The sequence below is a fragment of the Poecilia reticulata genome, linkage group LG2 (genome assembly GCF_000633615.1).
Source record: "Poecilia reticulata strain Guanapo linkage group LG2, Guppy_female_1.0+MT, whole genome shotgun sequence".
In the NCBI taxonomy this organism is placed as follows: Eukaryota; Metazoa; Chordata; class Actinopteri; order Cyprinodontiformes; family Poeciliidae; genus Poecilia; species Poecilia reticulata.
In genome coordinates this window covers 21,067,224-21,084,015 of record NC_024332.1, presented here as the reverse complement: position 1 = coordinate 21,084,015, position 16,792 = coordinate 21,067,224, and the positions used below count along the sequence as shown (strand labels likewise).

The 16,792-nt window shown below is 38.6% G+C and overlaps 1 protein-coding gene across 1 annotated transcript in view; it reads left to right on the top strand.

Moving 5' to 3' along the window:
- The window catches only part of vars2 (valyl-tRNA synthetase 2, mitochondrial), a 28,998-nt gene that overhangs the window by 8,632 nt on the left and 3,574 nt on the right, over positions 1-16,792 (top strand). The window contains exons 10-28 of the mRNA XM_017309157.1: positions 1,245-1,288; positions 1,390-1,480; positions 3,049-3,176; positions 3,845-3,948; positions 4,991-5,072; positions 5,216-5,292; positions 5,432-5,519; positions 5,713-5,806; positions 6,461-6,531; positions 6,617-6,742; positions 6,852-6,956; positions 7,423-7,491; positions 7,575-7,653; positions 9,063-9,193; positions 10,348-10,500; positions 12,471-12,719; positions 12,996-13,107; positions 13,268-13,470; positions 13,803-13,952. Coding sequence (XP_017164646.1) covers positions 1,245-1,288; positions 1,390-1,480; positions 3,049-3,176; positions 3,845-3,948; positions 4,991-5,072; positions 5,216-5,292; positions 5,432-5,519; positions 5,713-5,806; positions 6,461-6,531; positions 6,617-6,742; positions 6,852-6,956; positions 7,423-7,491; positions 7,575-7,653; positions 9,063-9,193; positions 10,348-10,500; positions 12,471-12,719; positions 12,996-13,107; positions 13,268-13,470; positions 13,803-13,952 — 2,156 coding nt within the window. The remainder of the gene's footprint in view (positions 1-1,244; positions 1,289-1,389; positions 1,481-3,048; positions 3,177-3,844; positions 3,949-4,990; positions 5,073-5,215; positions 5,293-5,431; positions 5,520-5,712; positions 5,807-6,460; positions 6,532-6,616; positions 6,743-6,851; positions 6,957-7,422; positions 7,492-7,574; positions 7,654-9,062; positions 9,194-10,347; positions 10,501-12,470; positions 12,720-12,995; positions 13,108-13,267; positions 13,471-13,802; positions 13,953-16,792) is intronic.

The window sequence follows — 16,792 nt, the reverse complement described above, 5'->3', positions numbered from 1 at the left end:
AAAAAACCCATCTTTCATATTCTGAATTAAAAAGTATCAAATTTAATCAAATCAGTCACATTTATTCATTAGTGTGTAATATAAATTTATTAAATAAAATATTGAGTGTAGCTTCTCTTGGTAGACTCATAATCATCACTGTATTAATTCATAATATATGTTCTTGCTAACATTAATGGACTAAATAATGATTTTTTTAATATATWTTTTTTACTTTAGTGATGTTTGGGGGACTACAAGGGAGCTTTGGGCAAGGAGGGGAAGGAAAGAGAGGACCAGTCTTGGAAAAACACTGAATTGCATTTCAATCGTTAAAATTTGACCACATTCTTATCAATACTACTGCTGCTCTCCACCCACAGTTTGTGCACCTCAAACTGTGGGTGGAGGGATAAGACTGGCTTAACAATGTAATAATYGGGTGACCACCAATTAAGGAAATTGGTGCTGATAAATCAACTGGCCGATAAATCGGTGCTCCCTTAGAATTCACCGCTCTCCCAAAAGAGACTGCTGCTCGATTTTGTGTTGGTGGTAAAAATAGGAAGCATAAAGGTAGTAAATTCAAGTCTAGGATTCCTGTATAAACTTTGTAACATCACCACTGAAGATGTTAGAAGACAGCAGGTGTGACTCCACCCTGGCAAGCTGTGAGCTCGAGGGTGCTCAAAGCCTGTGCTATCCAGCTCTATCGAGTCCTTCAGCATATCTTCAACATATAAGCCTGCACCTACAGAGGGTCCCTATGACGTGAAAAACATCCTGCATTGTTCCGGTGTTTATTTTCAGTCACATTGAATTACTTACATCACTTATTATTAATATTTAATACCTTGAATGGAGTAGCTTTTCAACGAATAAGTAATTTCCCCTTGGCAATCAATAAAGTCTATTTTATTCTATTCTATTCCTGAAATAAGCAACATAGGTCTGTTTTTTTTAAAGGATATGTCTAACGGGTTCTAAATCGCAAGCAGTTAAAACTAACTTGGACYCTCARTTCTTTCTTATTCTGCAAATTTGATTTGTCTCACAGGAATTTGATAAAACTGACATTAATTAATTGAAAGCCACATTTTCACTTTGCTCCCACTGTAATAGATAAAATAAATTTCAGATGACTTGCATCTTTAGCATGCTAATCTGGTCCATGTTCAGCTGTACTCTGACGGACATTGTTATTAGACAAGAACTGTTTTTCCTGATGAACTGCTTGAAATCTCTGAATTACCTCTTTACTGCAGCATGCCTGGACTCTCCAGGATGGACCAGTCTGAACTCTGCCCCCGTTTTAGTCTTTTTTCCACTTTGCCTACTTTTGAAACCAAGCTAGGAGTTCCTGATCATTATTGACAAATTGATATAATGGACATCTTTCTCTGTGTTTAGACTTTCCATGGACTATTGTGTAAACATCCTTTCACCAACAAGCTCATCCCCATCATCACAGATACAATGGTGGACATGGATATGGGAACAGGTACCAGTGTGCATTCACTCCAACCCTGTTTAGTAGGTTTTATTATAACTCTTGTTTGATTGTCTCTAAAGTCCAGTTCTTTTGGGGAGGTGTGAATGCGCAATTGAACTCTGGTATGGACCAGAAAAGCGAACTTACAAACCTTGTTCTCAGTTCAGTTGGAGTGAAACCTGGCATTTTTCAAATCTATATATGTGGATGCAAGAGAACCATAGAACTCTCCAAAAGCAGGAAGCAAACTATAGCACAGGGCATTCTGGGTCGATAGAGCCAAAACAAATCCAGGACTACAAAGAGAAATCATGGTTTCTTACCAGAGACTAAAGAGAAATCCTACAACTGATCTGACGCCACTCCATTTTAGTTTACATTTTGTGAAGAGGAAATTTGCAGTAGTTTTCCTGGTTGGTTTTTGTGTTGTTTCTTTCAGTAGTTTTGGTGCAGCACCACCAAAGGTCAGGGGTGAACAGGTTTTTCAATTAACTTGGATTGTTTGATTCAGTGTAATGTGAAAACTGCAACAGCTAAGAATGTAGCAGATRTTGCAATTTTGGTCCCCAATCAAACTGAGTCTACCAGRCGACCAGGTGTGAAAACATCCCAACAGTTTCAAAGTCAATCAAGTGTACTTTATTGTCAAAAGTCCATGTTACAGGGTTAACACAGGAGTTTGAAATTACGTTTCACCAGACTCCAATGTGCAGTTAAACTAAACATATAAACATATAAATAAGGCATTGACAGTATCCCCCCCACACACGCATACACACACAATGTGCAGTAAAAACTAACATACTGATACATGAGTTTACATTCTCTCTCTGACACATTCACTCACAACACACACACACACACTGATGCAGACATGTGCAATAAACACACACACTAAAATACACTGTGTAATAAGACAATAAGAAGAATATATAGATGGACAATAAATACATAAACACACACACACACAACAGCAGAAGTACAATCAGTGGACATACAGGTAATGTGAGGTAACGTAGATGCTGTATGAAAGGTGCATAGATTAAAGTGCAAGTGGTGTGGTGAGAGAAATGTTTATGAAATGTTCTCCAGTGTCCTTGAAATGTTCATTTAGTTTACTTCAATGTGTTGATGAGTCTAATGGCTGGTGGAAAGAAGCTGTTTCCCACTTTGCTTGTGCGACACTGCAAGCTGCGGTAACGCTTCCCTGATGGTAGTAGGGAGAACAGTTTGTGTCCTGGGTGAGTGGGGTCTCTTTATGTCCATTGCTCTCTTGGAGTAGCGTGAAGTGTAAAGGTCCTGAATGGCTGGTAGAGGTGATCTGATGATCTTTTCTGCAGTCCTCACCACCCTCTGGAGTGCCTTCTTGTCTGCAGCTAGACAGCTGCGGTTCCAGACAGAGAGGCTGCTGGTCAGGATGCTCTCAATGGCTCCATKTAGAAGGTGGTGAGAGCAGATGTGGGGAGGTTGGCTCTTCTTAGCCTCTGCAGGAAGTGGAGTTGTGTCTGAGCCAAAGAGCTTTAAATTATATGTATGCTTTTGTGGAATAATATCTGTTGTTTGTATTAACTTTGTAGGTGCTGTGAAGGTGACTCCTGCTCATGACTTTATGGACTTCCATCTGTCACAGAAGCATTCTCTGCCCCGCCCTTCGGTCATCAGAGGAGATGGGACTATGGAGCCAGTGTGTGGACAGTGGTTGGAGGTGCAGGAAAATTATTGTGATGTARACCTGTCAYGMTAAACAATAAATCAATTAATYACACAAATTAATTTATCGACCTCATTTTAATTTATTGGCTTTATTGTTTCTTCCGGCCTTTTTCTCTTTCTGTTGATAACACTGAATGAATAAAGGCTCAACTCCGGTGCTCTCCACTGACCCTCCCTTCCTCATTTCCTTAGTGTAATGTCCAGCTCACACTACACCATCTTAGACCTGTCTGCTGATTGTCGGCCCATCAAACCCAATTGTGCCATTTGGTGTCCAATAATGGGCACAAAATAATGGCTACAAGTCCAGTTAACTAGTTTTAAAATCATGCATTAATCAATGCTTTACTAGAATAATTTCCATTAAATCAGTGTAAAAAGGTCTTCAAACAATATTACTGTTTATCGCAATAATTTTTGAGACAATCAGTCAGCAAAATTTGTTATCGTGACAGGCCTAGATAGATTTCTATTGAGACCAGTGTTGAGCATGTATGGTTATTGTTAATTTCTTAGCTATTTCAGTTTAAACATAATGAAGTACTAAGACTTATAAAATGCYAAGTCACCTTAGGTTCATGCTTTCAAAGAAGCGGTGAACGTCTCACTTTTCTTTTTATTCTGTCACATGTCACATTGTTCCTTTTTGTTTCTTTAAAGGGTGTGAAGCGGTTTGATGCCAGGCAGCTGGTTGTGAACGCTCTTGTTGAAAAGAAACTTTTCAGAGGAAAGAAGAATCACACCATGACTTTRCCCATCTGCAGGTAGTAGAAAAGACAGGACGCTGRACAAAGTCTGACATACAAAGTGTTACCTTCAAAATTAGAAGATAACACGCATTTCCCTACTACTTCGTATCACTGTTTTTAATCAAGTTAACTTGGGTCAGATGTTTTGGATTTCCTTCTACAAGCTTTTCCTACTAGTTTGCTGGGATTCTGACTCATTCCTCCTGACAGAACTRAGAACTGAGTCAGGTTTATAAGATGCCTCACTCACACACACCTTCTCAGATCTGCACACATGTCATAGAGGTCAGGGCTTTKCGATGGCCACGCTAAAACATTGATTTTGTTGTCACTATGTAACCAGTTTGGCTGAATGSSGAGTTTGAATTTCTAAGCTTTAACTCCCTGGCTAATGTCTTTAGATGCTACTTCAATATGTCTCTGGCCTGCAAGCCTTATTCTACCGGATGTAACAATGGTCATTATGGAAAACACTTCCAMCGTAGCTTCATCAGACCATATGAATCTGCCTTTTTTATGTTTCTTTTGAAGTAATGTTTTCTTCCTGGCAGAGTGACCTTTCAACCCACTTGTTTCACTGTGGATGATGACTCTGTCTTCACAGCTTCAGCGAGCATCTATACAAAGTCTTTGGCTTTTGTTCTGGGGACAGATTGAAAATGTTTTAACTAAACTTGCTCCTCTTTGGGATGCAGAACATCATATCTCTTTCCTAAGTGATATGATGGTTGGACAGGGTCAGACACAGCAGTGTGTTGCAGTCTGTTCTCTTCCAGTTGACTCAAACCTATCAGAAGTTTCCAAAGCCATGACATCATCATCTGTGCTTTCTCTCATTATTTAGAGCGATAGTAATCCTCCTGCCAGTAAACATCTGATTCTGAAGACATTAATAGATAAATCTCTGACATATTGTTTTTCTTCTTATTGTGGGATTTAGTAGATATTGCAATTGTGGCTGACCAAAACAAGAGAAGCTTTATCAGATCATAACCTCACTAATGTGATAATGCCCCTAACTTTTTGTGCCTATTATTTCCTCTCCTCTGATTCTTAGTCGCTCAGGAGACGTCATTGAACCACTTSTAAAAAAGCAGTGGTTTGTCCGATGTGATACAATGGCTATGAAAGCTATAGAGGTAGGTTTGTGGATGTGAAATGCTGATAATTTACTAAGCCTCTGATGATTATCTTTATGGTAATGAGGTCTTGTCATGCTAATGTGAAAGTCTTTACAAACATTTAACATTCAAATATTAAAAAGAACGATTTGTGCTGGCAGGCTGTAGAGGATGGCCAGTTAGAAATCATCCCTCACTACTACACCAAGATGTGGAAGAACTGGCTGTCCAGCATCAGGTGGGATGTCCTGATTTTTAAGTTTGAAGAACTTCAGTACATATTTGGCAAACATTAGCTCTGTGTGCTGAGGAAATGGTTCCACTCTGATGGTAACTGATTAATTCAACACCTTGTTTGTTTGCTATTTACGCTACAGTGACTGGTGCATATCCAGGCAGCTTTGGTGGGGTCATCAGATCCCTGCTTACCAAGTACAGCTTCCCAATTCAACAACTGAAGAAGAGGTTGGTCTGTGATTTGTTATTTGGAAAATGGCACTAATGTATTGAGATTTAGCCCACATTCACACAGAGAAAACAATAGCTTTGTAAAAGCTGTAGTACTGTTTGTCTGTGTTAACAGTATAATCCTTTGCCATATTTCTTGCCAGGATCAGTCTGTCTCCTACTGGAGTAACGGTTACTTTGTTTGTGGTAGGAGCTTTGGGTTTGGGGGAAGAGTGAAGAAGAGGCCCGACAAAGAGCCGCTGTAAAATATGGAGTGAACCCAGAACACATCACTTTGCGACAGGGTAACACCCTTCTACTTTCCTACTTTTTTAGCAGCTTTGAATGAAGCAYTGTATTCATTCCCAAAGTTTAGGTTTATCTCATGATTATTGAAGGATTTTTCTTTTTATTGGTTCTACTTCTTATGCCCCCTTTCTACTGAATTCGGCACCCCTCCCCATTTTGTCTGTTTCCGTTGTAAAAGCAACAGACAATGGAACGGTTTCACCCRGGAATAGGCCCAGGAWRGGGGCTTATTGCYGGGCTCCCKGCATTTGTAGCCCATAGGACAGACGGCAAGGTTAGGCCAGCGCTTCTTGTGTCACACAACACAGTCTATTGGGGGGATAGAAAAATGTTACGGCTTGTTAAMAAGCATAACACATCAAATTTTAAAAATTGCATTTTATTTGTATAGCATATTTTAGSAGCAAGGCATTTCAAAGTGCTTTACATGATTAAAAACAAAAACACTGAATCATGTAACACTCAATAAACAAAAATAAAAAAAATACATTAAAACCCGCACCCCTTTTCTAACCCATTAGGACTTTAGCTGTCAACTGGGACTCTGTATTGGACTGCTATATTAAGTGAAGTTTAACAGCTTGATGAAAAGCATACTGCTATTTTCTTAATCCTGAATGTTCTCACAATGGCATTAATCTCTGAATCAGACCCCGATGTTCTGGATACGTGGTTCTCCTCAGCACTGTTTCCTTTCACCATGCTTGGCTGGCCAGAAAAGGTACTTCTTGTCCCGACACTCAGTAGAATTACACCTACACTCCTGAAAAGCTCAGATCTCTCATGGAAATCCCACTTGTTAACAGACCCCTGACCTCCAGCGCTTCTACCCCAACTCTCTTCTGGAGACTGGCAGTGACCTCATCTTCTTTTGGGTTGCTAGGATGGTGATGTTGGGATCTGAACTGACTGGACAGCTACCATTTAAACAGGTTGGTTTCGCAAGAATACTGAGTTACTCAAAGTAAACCTAGTATTAACTGTGATGGATGAGGTGAATTGACTGATTCACTTGTTTTTTCTTTCTGTCGTGTCTTTCAGGTTCTGTTTCACTCCCTGGTACGAGACAAATATGGCAGGAAGATGAGTAAATCTCTTGGAAATGTCATTGACCCATTAGATCTAATGCATGGAGCCACTCTCCAGGTGAGACACAGATTCTAGACACACATTGCTGTTAATATTACTCTGGTGTTTTTTCCTATATACTTTCAGAAATGTGTGAATAAGATGAAGGAACTTATTTAAGTGGTAAACTAGAGCTGCTCCTCACATATTGTCACATTGCCAGTCTTTCAATTGGTCATCATTCATCCTTTTATCCTTTTCCTGGTCTGATCCAGTGAAATATAATATTTTCTATAAAAATGAGCCACAAACAGCAATTTTATGCACTTCTGGGACTCCATTTTCTTTTCCACTTGAGGGCTAATTTTGGAATTATATTTAAATATAAATTACTATGAGAAATACACACTGAGGAAAAAGCAGTGTGTGTTTCTCATTGCTATTGATATGATAACAATGATGGTATATTCAGGTTATTCTTTATCATTTCTCTTAAGGTGTTGTAATGTAAACCTCATCATGTGTTTTGTTTTTGTTCTTATAGAGGCTTCAGGAGAAAGTGAAGSAAGGAAACCTCGATCCAAGGGAGCAACTAGTTGCTCTGAAAGCACAGGTCCGATACTCTTCAGTCTGTTTGCCTGGCTGCGTGCAGTCATTGCCTTTTCTTACTTGTCTGATTTATCTGCTTCCCTACAGAGTTCAGACTATCCTACTGGAATACCCCAGTGTGGGACAGATGCTCTGAGATTTGCCCTTTGCTCCCACAACATGCAGGGTAAGTTGCTCATCTCTTGTCAAGAGTCATCTATCACAACTAAGGTAGACAGACAGGTTCTGGATCTCTTGAGGTGAACGATGCATTTTGACTGTTGTTGGACTCTTTATCCAAAGATGATTATAAAATTTAGCAGCATAGCCTCAGTCCTAAGAGTTCATGTCCTTGAAAGCTCAGACACACGTTGTGCATGTCAATYAATACACACTCTTTCAATTCCCAATCCCTATTTATCTCTAAAAGAACATTCCTTTATTTCACTACTTTTATCCACGAAATAGCGGCTATCAAACCTGTTATTTATTCATTTGTTCATTTGGAGGTTTTGTAAAAAGAATGTTTCTTATGCACACACCTTTAAAACTTCAAATGGGTCACAAGAGATTGACTTTTACTAAGATTYAGTGTTTTAATATGTTTTATCATTGTCCAGAACAAATGAGCCGAGACTCTCGGCTCCTGGCTGCTCTGGTGTTTCTTCTCTTCTCACCATTGCAACATTTTGCAATTCCAAGTGACAAGCAAGCACATGCATGCGTACAGACACAGGGTACAGATAATCTTTGAGCAATCTTTGAGCAATTGCTCAAAGATTGCAACAATGTCAACAGTTGCTCATTGTTGACATTGTTTTGCTATGTGTTCCAACAGCACACATCAAAACAACTAATCCAAATGGTTAAGGGTCATACAAACACAGTCATTTTAAATTATGAAATCATCTGCATATTTTTTTTCAAAGCCTCCCTGTCACTTGTTCACAACCATCTTCTCAGTAAGAAATGGCTGAAGAGAGCACAGCAGGACATGTGGGAAATTCTTATCCCCAGATAAAATATATAAGTCTGATCTTGCAGACAGAAAATCCTCATGTTTAAATGAAAAGTCTGTTAATCCTACATTTGCTCATAACTCCACACTGATTGGCTTTGGCACATAATGCCATACGTCTGGATTTCATTTGTGCTGATGCAGCTTTCTTAATTTCCGTTGTGGTTGGTTCAGAGACACAACATGTTGTTTTAAAAATACTTTTTCTGGCCACCTGTGTGTCTCTAATTTTGACATTTTGGAACAGTTTTCTTAAAAATTTTCATTTTCATTCTTTTGGATTGTAGATGTCTTTACATTTTGAAACTATGATTTAATGTATGCTATATTGCTTACATTTATGCAAATCTGCATTAAAAATAGTTGTAGTTTCTTTTTCTACAAAATAGTGTTTTTGTTTTGTTTTTCAGAACTGTTTATCAGTTTGAAAGTAGATGAAACTGTATTCATCCTGGTGTAAGAATAACTTGGTGCACAAATGTCCATTTGCATGAAACTACGAGGAGGGAAGACATACGCTATATAAAGTTTGTGCTTTCTTAATGACTAATAAATATTTGTGTCTGTTTCTTTATTAGGTGGACACATTAGTTTGTCCGTATCTCAAGTTGTTCTCTACAGAAACTTCTGTAATAAAATGTGGCAGACCCTGAGATTCACATTGGGAGTTGTTGGTGATAATAACACACCTGTGGGAACACTTGAAGAGGTACGGTGATTTCTAAACTTTGTGTTTATGTCACCTCATGTCAGTCATGCTTCCTGTTTTCCTCTCCCTGGTGTTTGGTTGCTGAACATGTTAAAAAATGCAACAGCAATTCAGTCCCTGTTGTGCTGTGTCTAAAAAGACCTGACTATGTCAAGCTGTATGGGTAAACCGTATTCATAGAGGAATAAAATGCTGTTAGAAAAACATTTAATTTATCTCAACTATCAGATGGAAGTGTCTATCATGTGCACCATAAAAGCAGAGTTCCCAGTGTGACAATCTGTTGATCAATACTTTGTTTACCAAGCAAAAGGGTTTTTATTGGCAAAAGACTAAGAAAGAAAGAGACTGCTGTGTGTATTCAGGCTTTGAAATATTGTTTGGTTTCTAATATGTAAATATTGCATTATTTACATATTGAAATATGTAAATTTCAAAATGCATTTGAGACTTTTTCTTCAACATACTGAGTATATGGAGACATTTTAAGACAATGCTTTCAACTGTTCAGCAGTTTTAGAGAACCTAACAATTTGAGATTGAATTTAGTCTTAGATGTTTGTTAGCCTGATTCTAATAACTTTAGTTATTGACTTGTCTGTTTAACACAAATATCAGATGAACATACTTTTAATTTGGTCGTCTCGTTTTTGACTGGCTTCCAGAAACAGTTATTTTAATTGTTACTGAAATAGTTATCAAACATGTTCAGCATATATTCTGAGAACATCTCTCAGCTCATATTTAGTGTGTGTTGTTCTGTTTTATATAAAACCTCTTATGCTAGGTAATAGAAATTAGTAAAAGTTTCAAAAAGATGCAGAATTTCTGAAAATGGCATCTAAAATGTTCAGCCAATGACATTCTGCTGAATTCAAACTAGACCATCAGATYTCATGCACATATTTTCTCTCTCTTGTGTGACGTGTGTGTGCTGSATTTTGCAGGTCGCTCATTGATACTTTTGTAATTCCTTGTTACCTTCTAATTCTCATTCCTCCATCTTTTCAGTGTCTTTTAATGGAAAAGTTTTTCCACTGGTGTCCCATTCRTGGTCACTGAATGGATAAACRTCAACTGGGAGTGAGATGGAGCTGATAATAACTCTTGTGCTAACATTGCCTTCAGARTGTTTCTCCTTTTCCTCCTTTTAGACAACTCCTCTGAGCAGCATGGAGCGGTGGATCTGTTCCAGACTCTACAGCACAGTTGTACAATGTGAGCAGGCGTTTGAAGCTTATGAGCTGCATAATGTCACGTCTGCTCTCTTCTCCTTCTGGCTGTACAACCTGTGTGATGTTTACCTGGTAAGGAGCCGATTTTYATACGGGAGAACAGGTCTGTCTTATTGTGACTATCAGAAACAGGTGAATGGAAATGATTGTTACTATGTGAGGTACAATCTACCCTGTTTGAGCATTGCTAAGCTAAATACAGGGTGTGGTTAACAAAGCCATATTTATACTTTTGTTGGTAGAAGATTTCAGCTTCTGTTCCCATCCACCTGTACATTCATTCATTCATTCATTCATTCCTCCCTTTCTACTTCCCTCCCTCCAATTGGGGAGGGGATCCTCCCCGACACGGAGAAGGCTCTCAGATTTGGAGGCACTGATCCCCATCCCAGCTGCTTCACACTCGACTGCGAACTGCTCCAGTGAAAGCTGTAGATCACGACCAGAACAGATCCCCTCAACACGTCGGCTGCACCTACAAATTCTGTCCATAAAAGTAATGAGCAGAATCAGTGGCCGTCRAACTCTCACCAGAAATTAGCCCAACTTACTGACTATCAGYGCTACCTCGTCAGATTTTCCTACYGAATCASGRATRGATAGCTAAGTCTGTCGGTGCTACGCGTCCWAAACTCCTACCGTCATGTTGAGAAACAGAAAACTATAGCAGGTTGTTTTAATGTTAAATACATTTGATAACATTAWTTGAGTGACGGGACTGAAGTGGAAGCTTAGRACTTATGCTTAGCTTAACATTGGAACAATTTATATACATGATGAAACCACATGATCACTTCCTTCATCTGAATATCCTACCTGCTTAAAATGAAAAGCTATAGATGTATGCACTAATTCTTTTACTAGAATATCCTACCTGTTAAAAATATTTTAAATACAGAGGCGTTTGTAAGAATAAAACAGTATCAGACAGGGAAAACAAGTTTTTGTTGGAATTAAATTAAAGACAAATACAGATCACAGCAACTCTTTTTGTGCATTTATACGTTGCATGTCTGTTTCACAATGTGTCCACTGAGCTGCGCAGGTCACTGTGGTCCTGAAATGATAGGATACGATTTATATTACACAGCTTCAGTCCCACATTGCTACCAACATCTATTTAGCAAAGTTTAATAATAAAAAGTGTAATGAAACTAAAATATTTTAAAGTATAGGGACAAGAGAGCCCACAAAACAACATATTTTGTCCTGATTAACCGCCAAATAATAACCTGTTTCCAGTAACGACATTGTAGACGGCAAACTAAAGCCATTATATTTGCAAGCTGCCTGTCATGTAAACTAAAAACATGAAGTAATACAGCAGCTTCATGAAAGCCAGGTATAAATAGATTAAATAAAGYTTACCGTAATCTGTGATGAAATAAAACACATGAAACGAAACTTCCACTGGTAGGACGTATTTATAAGAAATCTGCTGAGTAAGCAGTATGTGACGTAGCTTCCATGCGCATTACCACAAGGTAGGACGGATTTACGGGAAGCACARATAAACAGAACACTGGAAACGCGGACCAGACTCTGACACCAGTTGTACAGAAACCTAACAGCTCATATCAAAGGCCCCCGTACTCTCAGAGCACCGTCCCCAGGGCTCCCTGAGGTTCACGGTCAAGTACCTTCTCCAAGTCCACAAAGCTCGTGTAGACCGGTTAGACGAACTCCCAGAACCCTCCAGGACCCTCCAGGACCCTGCTGTGGGCTTAGCTGGTCCAGCGTTCCAGGACAAAACCCACACTTTTCTTCCTGAATCCGAGGTTCGACTATCCGCTGGAACCTCCTCTTCAGGACCCCTGAATAGACCTTGCCAAGGAGGCTGAGGAGTGTAGCCACTCTGCTTCTAAGCAGGGTAATATCGACCAGCTACAGCTGTGTGTGCTTAGCTTGAAAAAGCCAGATTGATAACTAATATTGTTATGGTTGTTGGTGATGAATCTCGTTTTCCCTAAAAACAAACATGTCTAYGCATCGTTTCAAAATGAAAACATAACTTTTGTCATTTCTGTGTTTCTGTCCTGAAGGAATCCGTGAAGCCGGTGCTGAAGCAGAATGAGGGAGTTGAGGTCCTGACAGACAAAGACCTCAGCAGCAACACGAAGCAGGAGGCCAGAACGGTTCTCTATCACTGTGTGTCTTTGTCTCTGGCTCTGTTCTCCCCCTTCATGCCCTTCATCACTGAAGAGTTGTGGCAGAGACTACAACCATTCAGACCCGGAGCCATGGCCCAAACCAGCTTGTGTTTGCAGCCCTACCCCCGATCCACTCAGCTGGTAAAACTTTGATTATCAATACTTACTGTACATTTTACATGGTTCACATAATATATTTATGGTTGCTACAGAGTTTATCGCTGCAGCCTGAGAGGATGCAGTGCATATGGAACAGTTTAAGTCAGCGCTTTGGTATTTAGCAAGCAATAATTTTGGTAATTTAGTACAAGAAAGGTTTAGTCTGATCTAATGTTATGCAGAGACAAAACRTCTTTCTACAGTGTATGCATGTAAATATGTAGTTCAGCTGTTTTCTTATTTGTTTAACTTCTCCAGGCTCACTGGTATTTTCCTGAGGAGGAAAAAGATTTCCTGCTGGTTCAGAATGTTGTCCGAGTGGCACGTTTTCTGCGAGCCCAGTGTGGCCTAGTTAAAGAACGACCTATCAGTAAGTCAACAGATTAATAATCATGTAACAATGACATGTCTGTGGTTGATTACATGTACTTGTACATGTAAACCTTGGTATGTTTTTATTCAAGCCCTTCCTGAAAAAGGGTAAAAATCAGTAGCTAATATATCTGCATGTTGCTTGTACATGGTTTCAGTGTGGGCCGTGTGCTCACCAAGCCAGGCCCAGATACTTCTTCACTTTGGCTCAGCTGTTTGGACTTTAAGTCAAATCTCAAGCCTCCAGATCTACTGTCCAGATCAAGATGGCCACCTTCCCTCCGTCAACTCCACTCCTCCACCTGCAGGATGCCTCGTTGGTGTGGTGGACCACACATGTCAGCTACACCTTCACATCCAAGTTTGTATTTTACTCATCCTGATATATATCATCTTATATAAACTACAGCAATCAAGCCCTTTGTAATGACTGAACAGCTTTTTGCATGTTTGAGCTGCTATTTTGATTATTTATCTTGGATGCTGAACTCTGGCAGGACCTTCTTGCTGCAAAGCAACGGCGCTAACAACTGCGCCACTGTGTGACCTAGAAATTATTGTGACAACAATAATTCAAAATTGATATCATGATAAAAAATGTATCACTATAAAAGACAATATGAATATATGCCCATCCCTCTGTGTTACAGAGATTGTCTGATTGATTGTTTTTCTTTCTTTTCTTATTTTTAGAGTGCAGTTGACATTGACCAGCTGATCCGGCATCTCTCTCAGCGGAAAGATACGCTTCTTCCGAAGCTGGAAAAAAGTCTTTGCAAACTTCAGACTTCCAACAATCCAACCAAGACTCCGGCAGATATCAGGCAGCAGATGGAGAATAAGGTGAGCAAAAACTCCACTTAGTGTAAATTGGGTTATTTTCTTTACTTGCGTTCTTAATAAGATTTGCCTAATTCTACAGAACAGGAAAAATTGACAAATAAAATGTAAAATGTTAGAATTAGATTGTTGTGCATTTATTTTTAAGGCATTAACCAATAAATATCTTGACGAATAAGATATTCATTGAATGTGGTCTGTGGAAGAATCACAGTGCTGGTTCAGTCAGACGGTTGGAGCTCAGTGCAGCTCCAGACACTGTTGACCATGACATATTACTGAAACGACTGGAGAGTTGGGTCGGATTCTCCCATCCAGCGCTCAGCTGGTTTGGGTCTTACATAAAGAAGAGGGATTCATTTTGTCTCATCAAAGTGGACAGAAGTCACATGTGAGGTCTAACAAGGTTTGATTTTAGGACCTCGCTTATTCAAAATCTATCTGCTACCAGTAGCTCAGGTTAAACAGATGAGATGAGATTAGCTAATCTCATCTGTGCATACACAGCTCTACATGTCACCAGGTGGCTCTGAACACATCTACGCTCTGAAGAGATGCGCATACGTTTGCATATTCTGAGTTTGGCCAAATCCTTCACGTACATGAAGGTGAAGGATTTCCAGAGAGAAAAATAGAGTAAAATTCAAAATGCCCAGTTACACATATATGTGACAAAAAATTACCATTTACATTTGAGTAAGATTTTCCAAACATTGTATTATTTATTTATGTATATGTGTGTATTAGGATAAATGTGGCTGTTTAATCTTCTAAGTTTTAATAGCTAAAGATTAAAATTATTTTAAAAACATTGGTTTTGATCAGGGCCGTGCAGAGACCACCAAAGGGGCAGGTACTCAAAAAAAAAAAAAAAAGGCACATCCAACCGTATTTCAGGACAGAATATTAACAAAGTCTCTGAGCTTTCAAAGTTTAATAAACAATGATAAATTACAAAATTATGAGATATACAATCAAAGCTAAGGAGAATCTCTAAACAGAGCATACAACTATGCATATGTAAGATATTTTATTAGTCATTTCTTTCTGCAGGTCTATTTTGTTATAGGAAAGTATTGCAATATTCAAACCCGCAATTTAGCAAGATATGTAAATCAGAGCTGGACCACCAGACATATTTTGTCTTTACAGAATTACACTATAAAAAGAGCTGCCTGTTTGCTGCACTTACAGTGGAGTTGAAGACGGTCCATTCAGGAAAGCAGAGCTGCATTAAACTTTAATGTGGAACTGCAGAAAAAAGAAAAAAACAAAAGCAAACATTGAATTGTTAATGTATGTCACCATGAGAAAAGCCTGCTGAGTTTTGCTTAAAGAACTTTTTTAAACATTTAAATCACACATTTGTCTCATGAAGTGATTTTTTTTTTTGCAAAACAAACTTATTTGCGCATGTCATAAATATTTTCTTAATATTCTAAGGTTTTGTTTGTGACTCAAAGTTTTGCTTGTGATTCTCACATGACGTCGTGGGCGGGGCCTAATATCACAACAAAAGATTTCTGATGTGTGCAAATAAAAGTTTATGTTTGGCAAATAACTTTTTATGTTCACAAGACAAAAATTAGTTATTTAATTTAAATAAGTTTTTTAAACAAAATGATTTGTTTTTTAAAAAAGAAATCATTACAATTCCAAAAGTTTTGATCACAATTTTATTTTACTTAACTGAGGTTAGTTTTTTTTCCCCATTTAATAATTGGGAAAACAAATTTAACTTCATACTCTGTGAACCAGACCCTAAACTTACTTAAAGTCTGGGTTGAGTTTTTTCCCTTCATTAATGTCACTTTTATTACATTTATTATATCTATCATGGTAATTCAGGGTGAGTTATTTCTAATTCTAAATGAATATCCTTGTTGGACTTTTATTTAAGTGCTATTTTCCTTCAAGATACATTTACCTAACGCTATAATAAATKAAATGTACATTATGCAGCAAAGGAAATTAGAAGATCGGACATATATCCATTATGGAGATGACAGGTTTTGGACGGGCGATTTGCCCTTATTGCATAATAAATACTAAAGAATGACTGATATCATTAAAGATACAGGGGAGAAGCCTTTTAGTTATCTAGCTTTGCTAGCAAAGTTGTTAGCTAGCAGCTAGCTTATAKCACAACAACAACAGCCTAATGTCTGTATGATAAAAATACTGGATCGATAGATAAGAACAGTTTTTCCTCACCTGKCTGTCTCCTCCCGCTCAGTAGTTCTTCAGAGAAAGGCAGACGCAGAGGCCTGTCAGTGTCTGTTGTATTTCATTACCTCTCTGCTTAAACCGCGACTCCGAGCTGAAGCAGAAACGATACTTCAACATCGTTTTCCGTCATCTGACAAGTAGCAAGTCTACTCCACTTTATTCACCAAAAACGTTTTTTTTTTAATTTCCCAAAACCTGATCTGTAATCTGGAACGTTCGCTACGTTGAGCTCCAGTTAGCCGCCTTATSTCACTGCGCGAGAGGCAAAAGGTCAAAGGTAACAAGGTGACCAGAGGGCTTATTATGTTGTACAAAAAAAAATTAAAATAAAATAATAAGAAGAATTTTAGTACATGTTATGTGTCACAAGAGGGCTTAGAAAATAATAAAAAAAAATAAATAAATAAATAAAAATTGACCAAAAGGGCACTTGGGGACAAGGAGCAAAAAGGGCAGGTGCTCAAGCACCCCCAGGCCCCCCCCCATCTGCACGTGCCTGCCAGTGATCTCACTGATGAGGTCATAGGTGACATTATGTACATCACAGTAGATCAAAGAAGTTCTAATGCTTGAATGCTGGAATCTCTAAGCATCAGTCAGGATCCAGACATTTC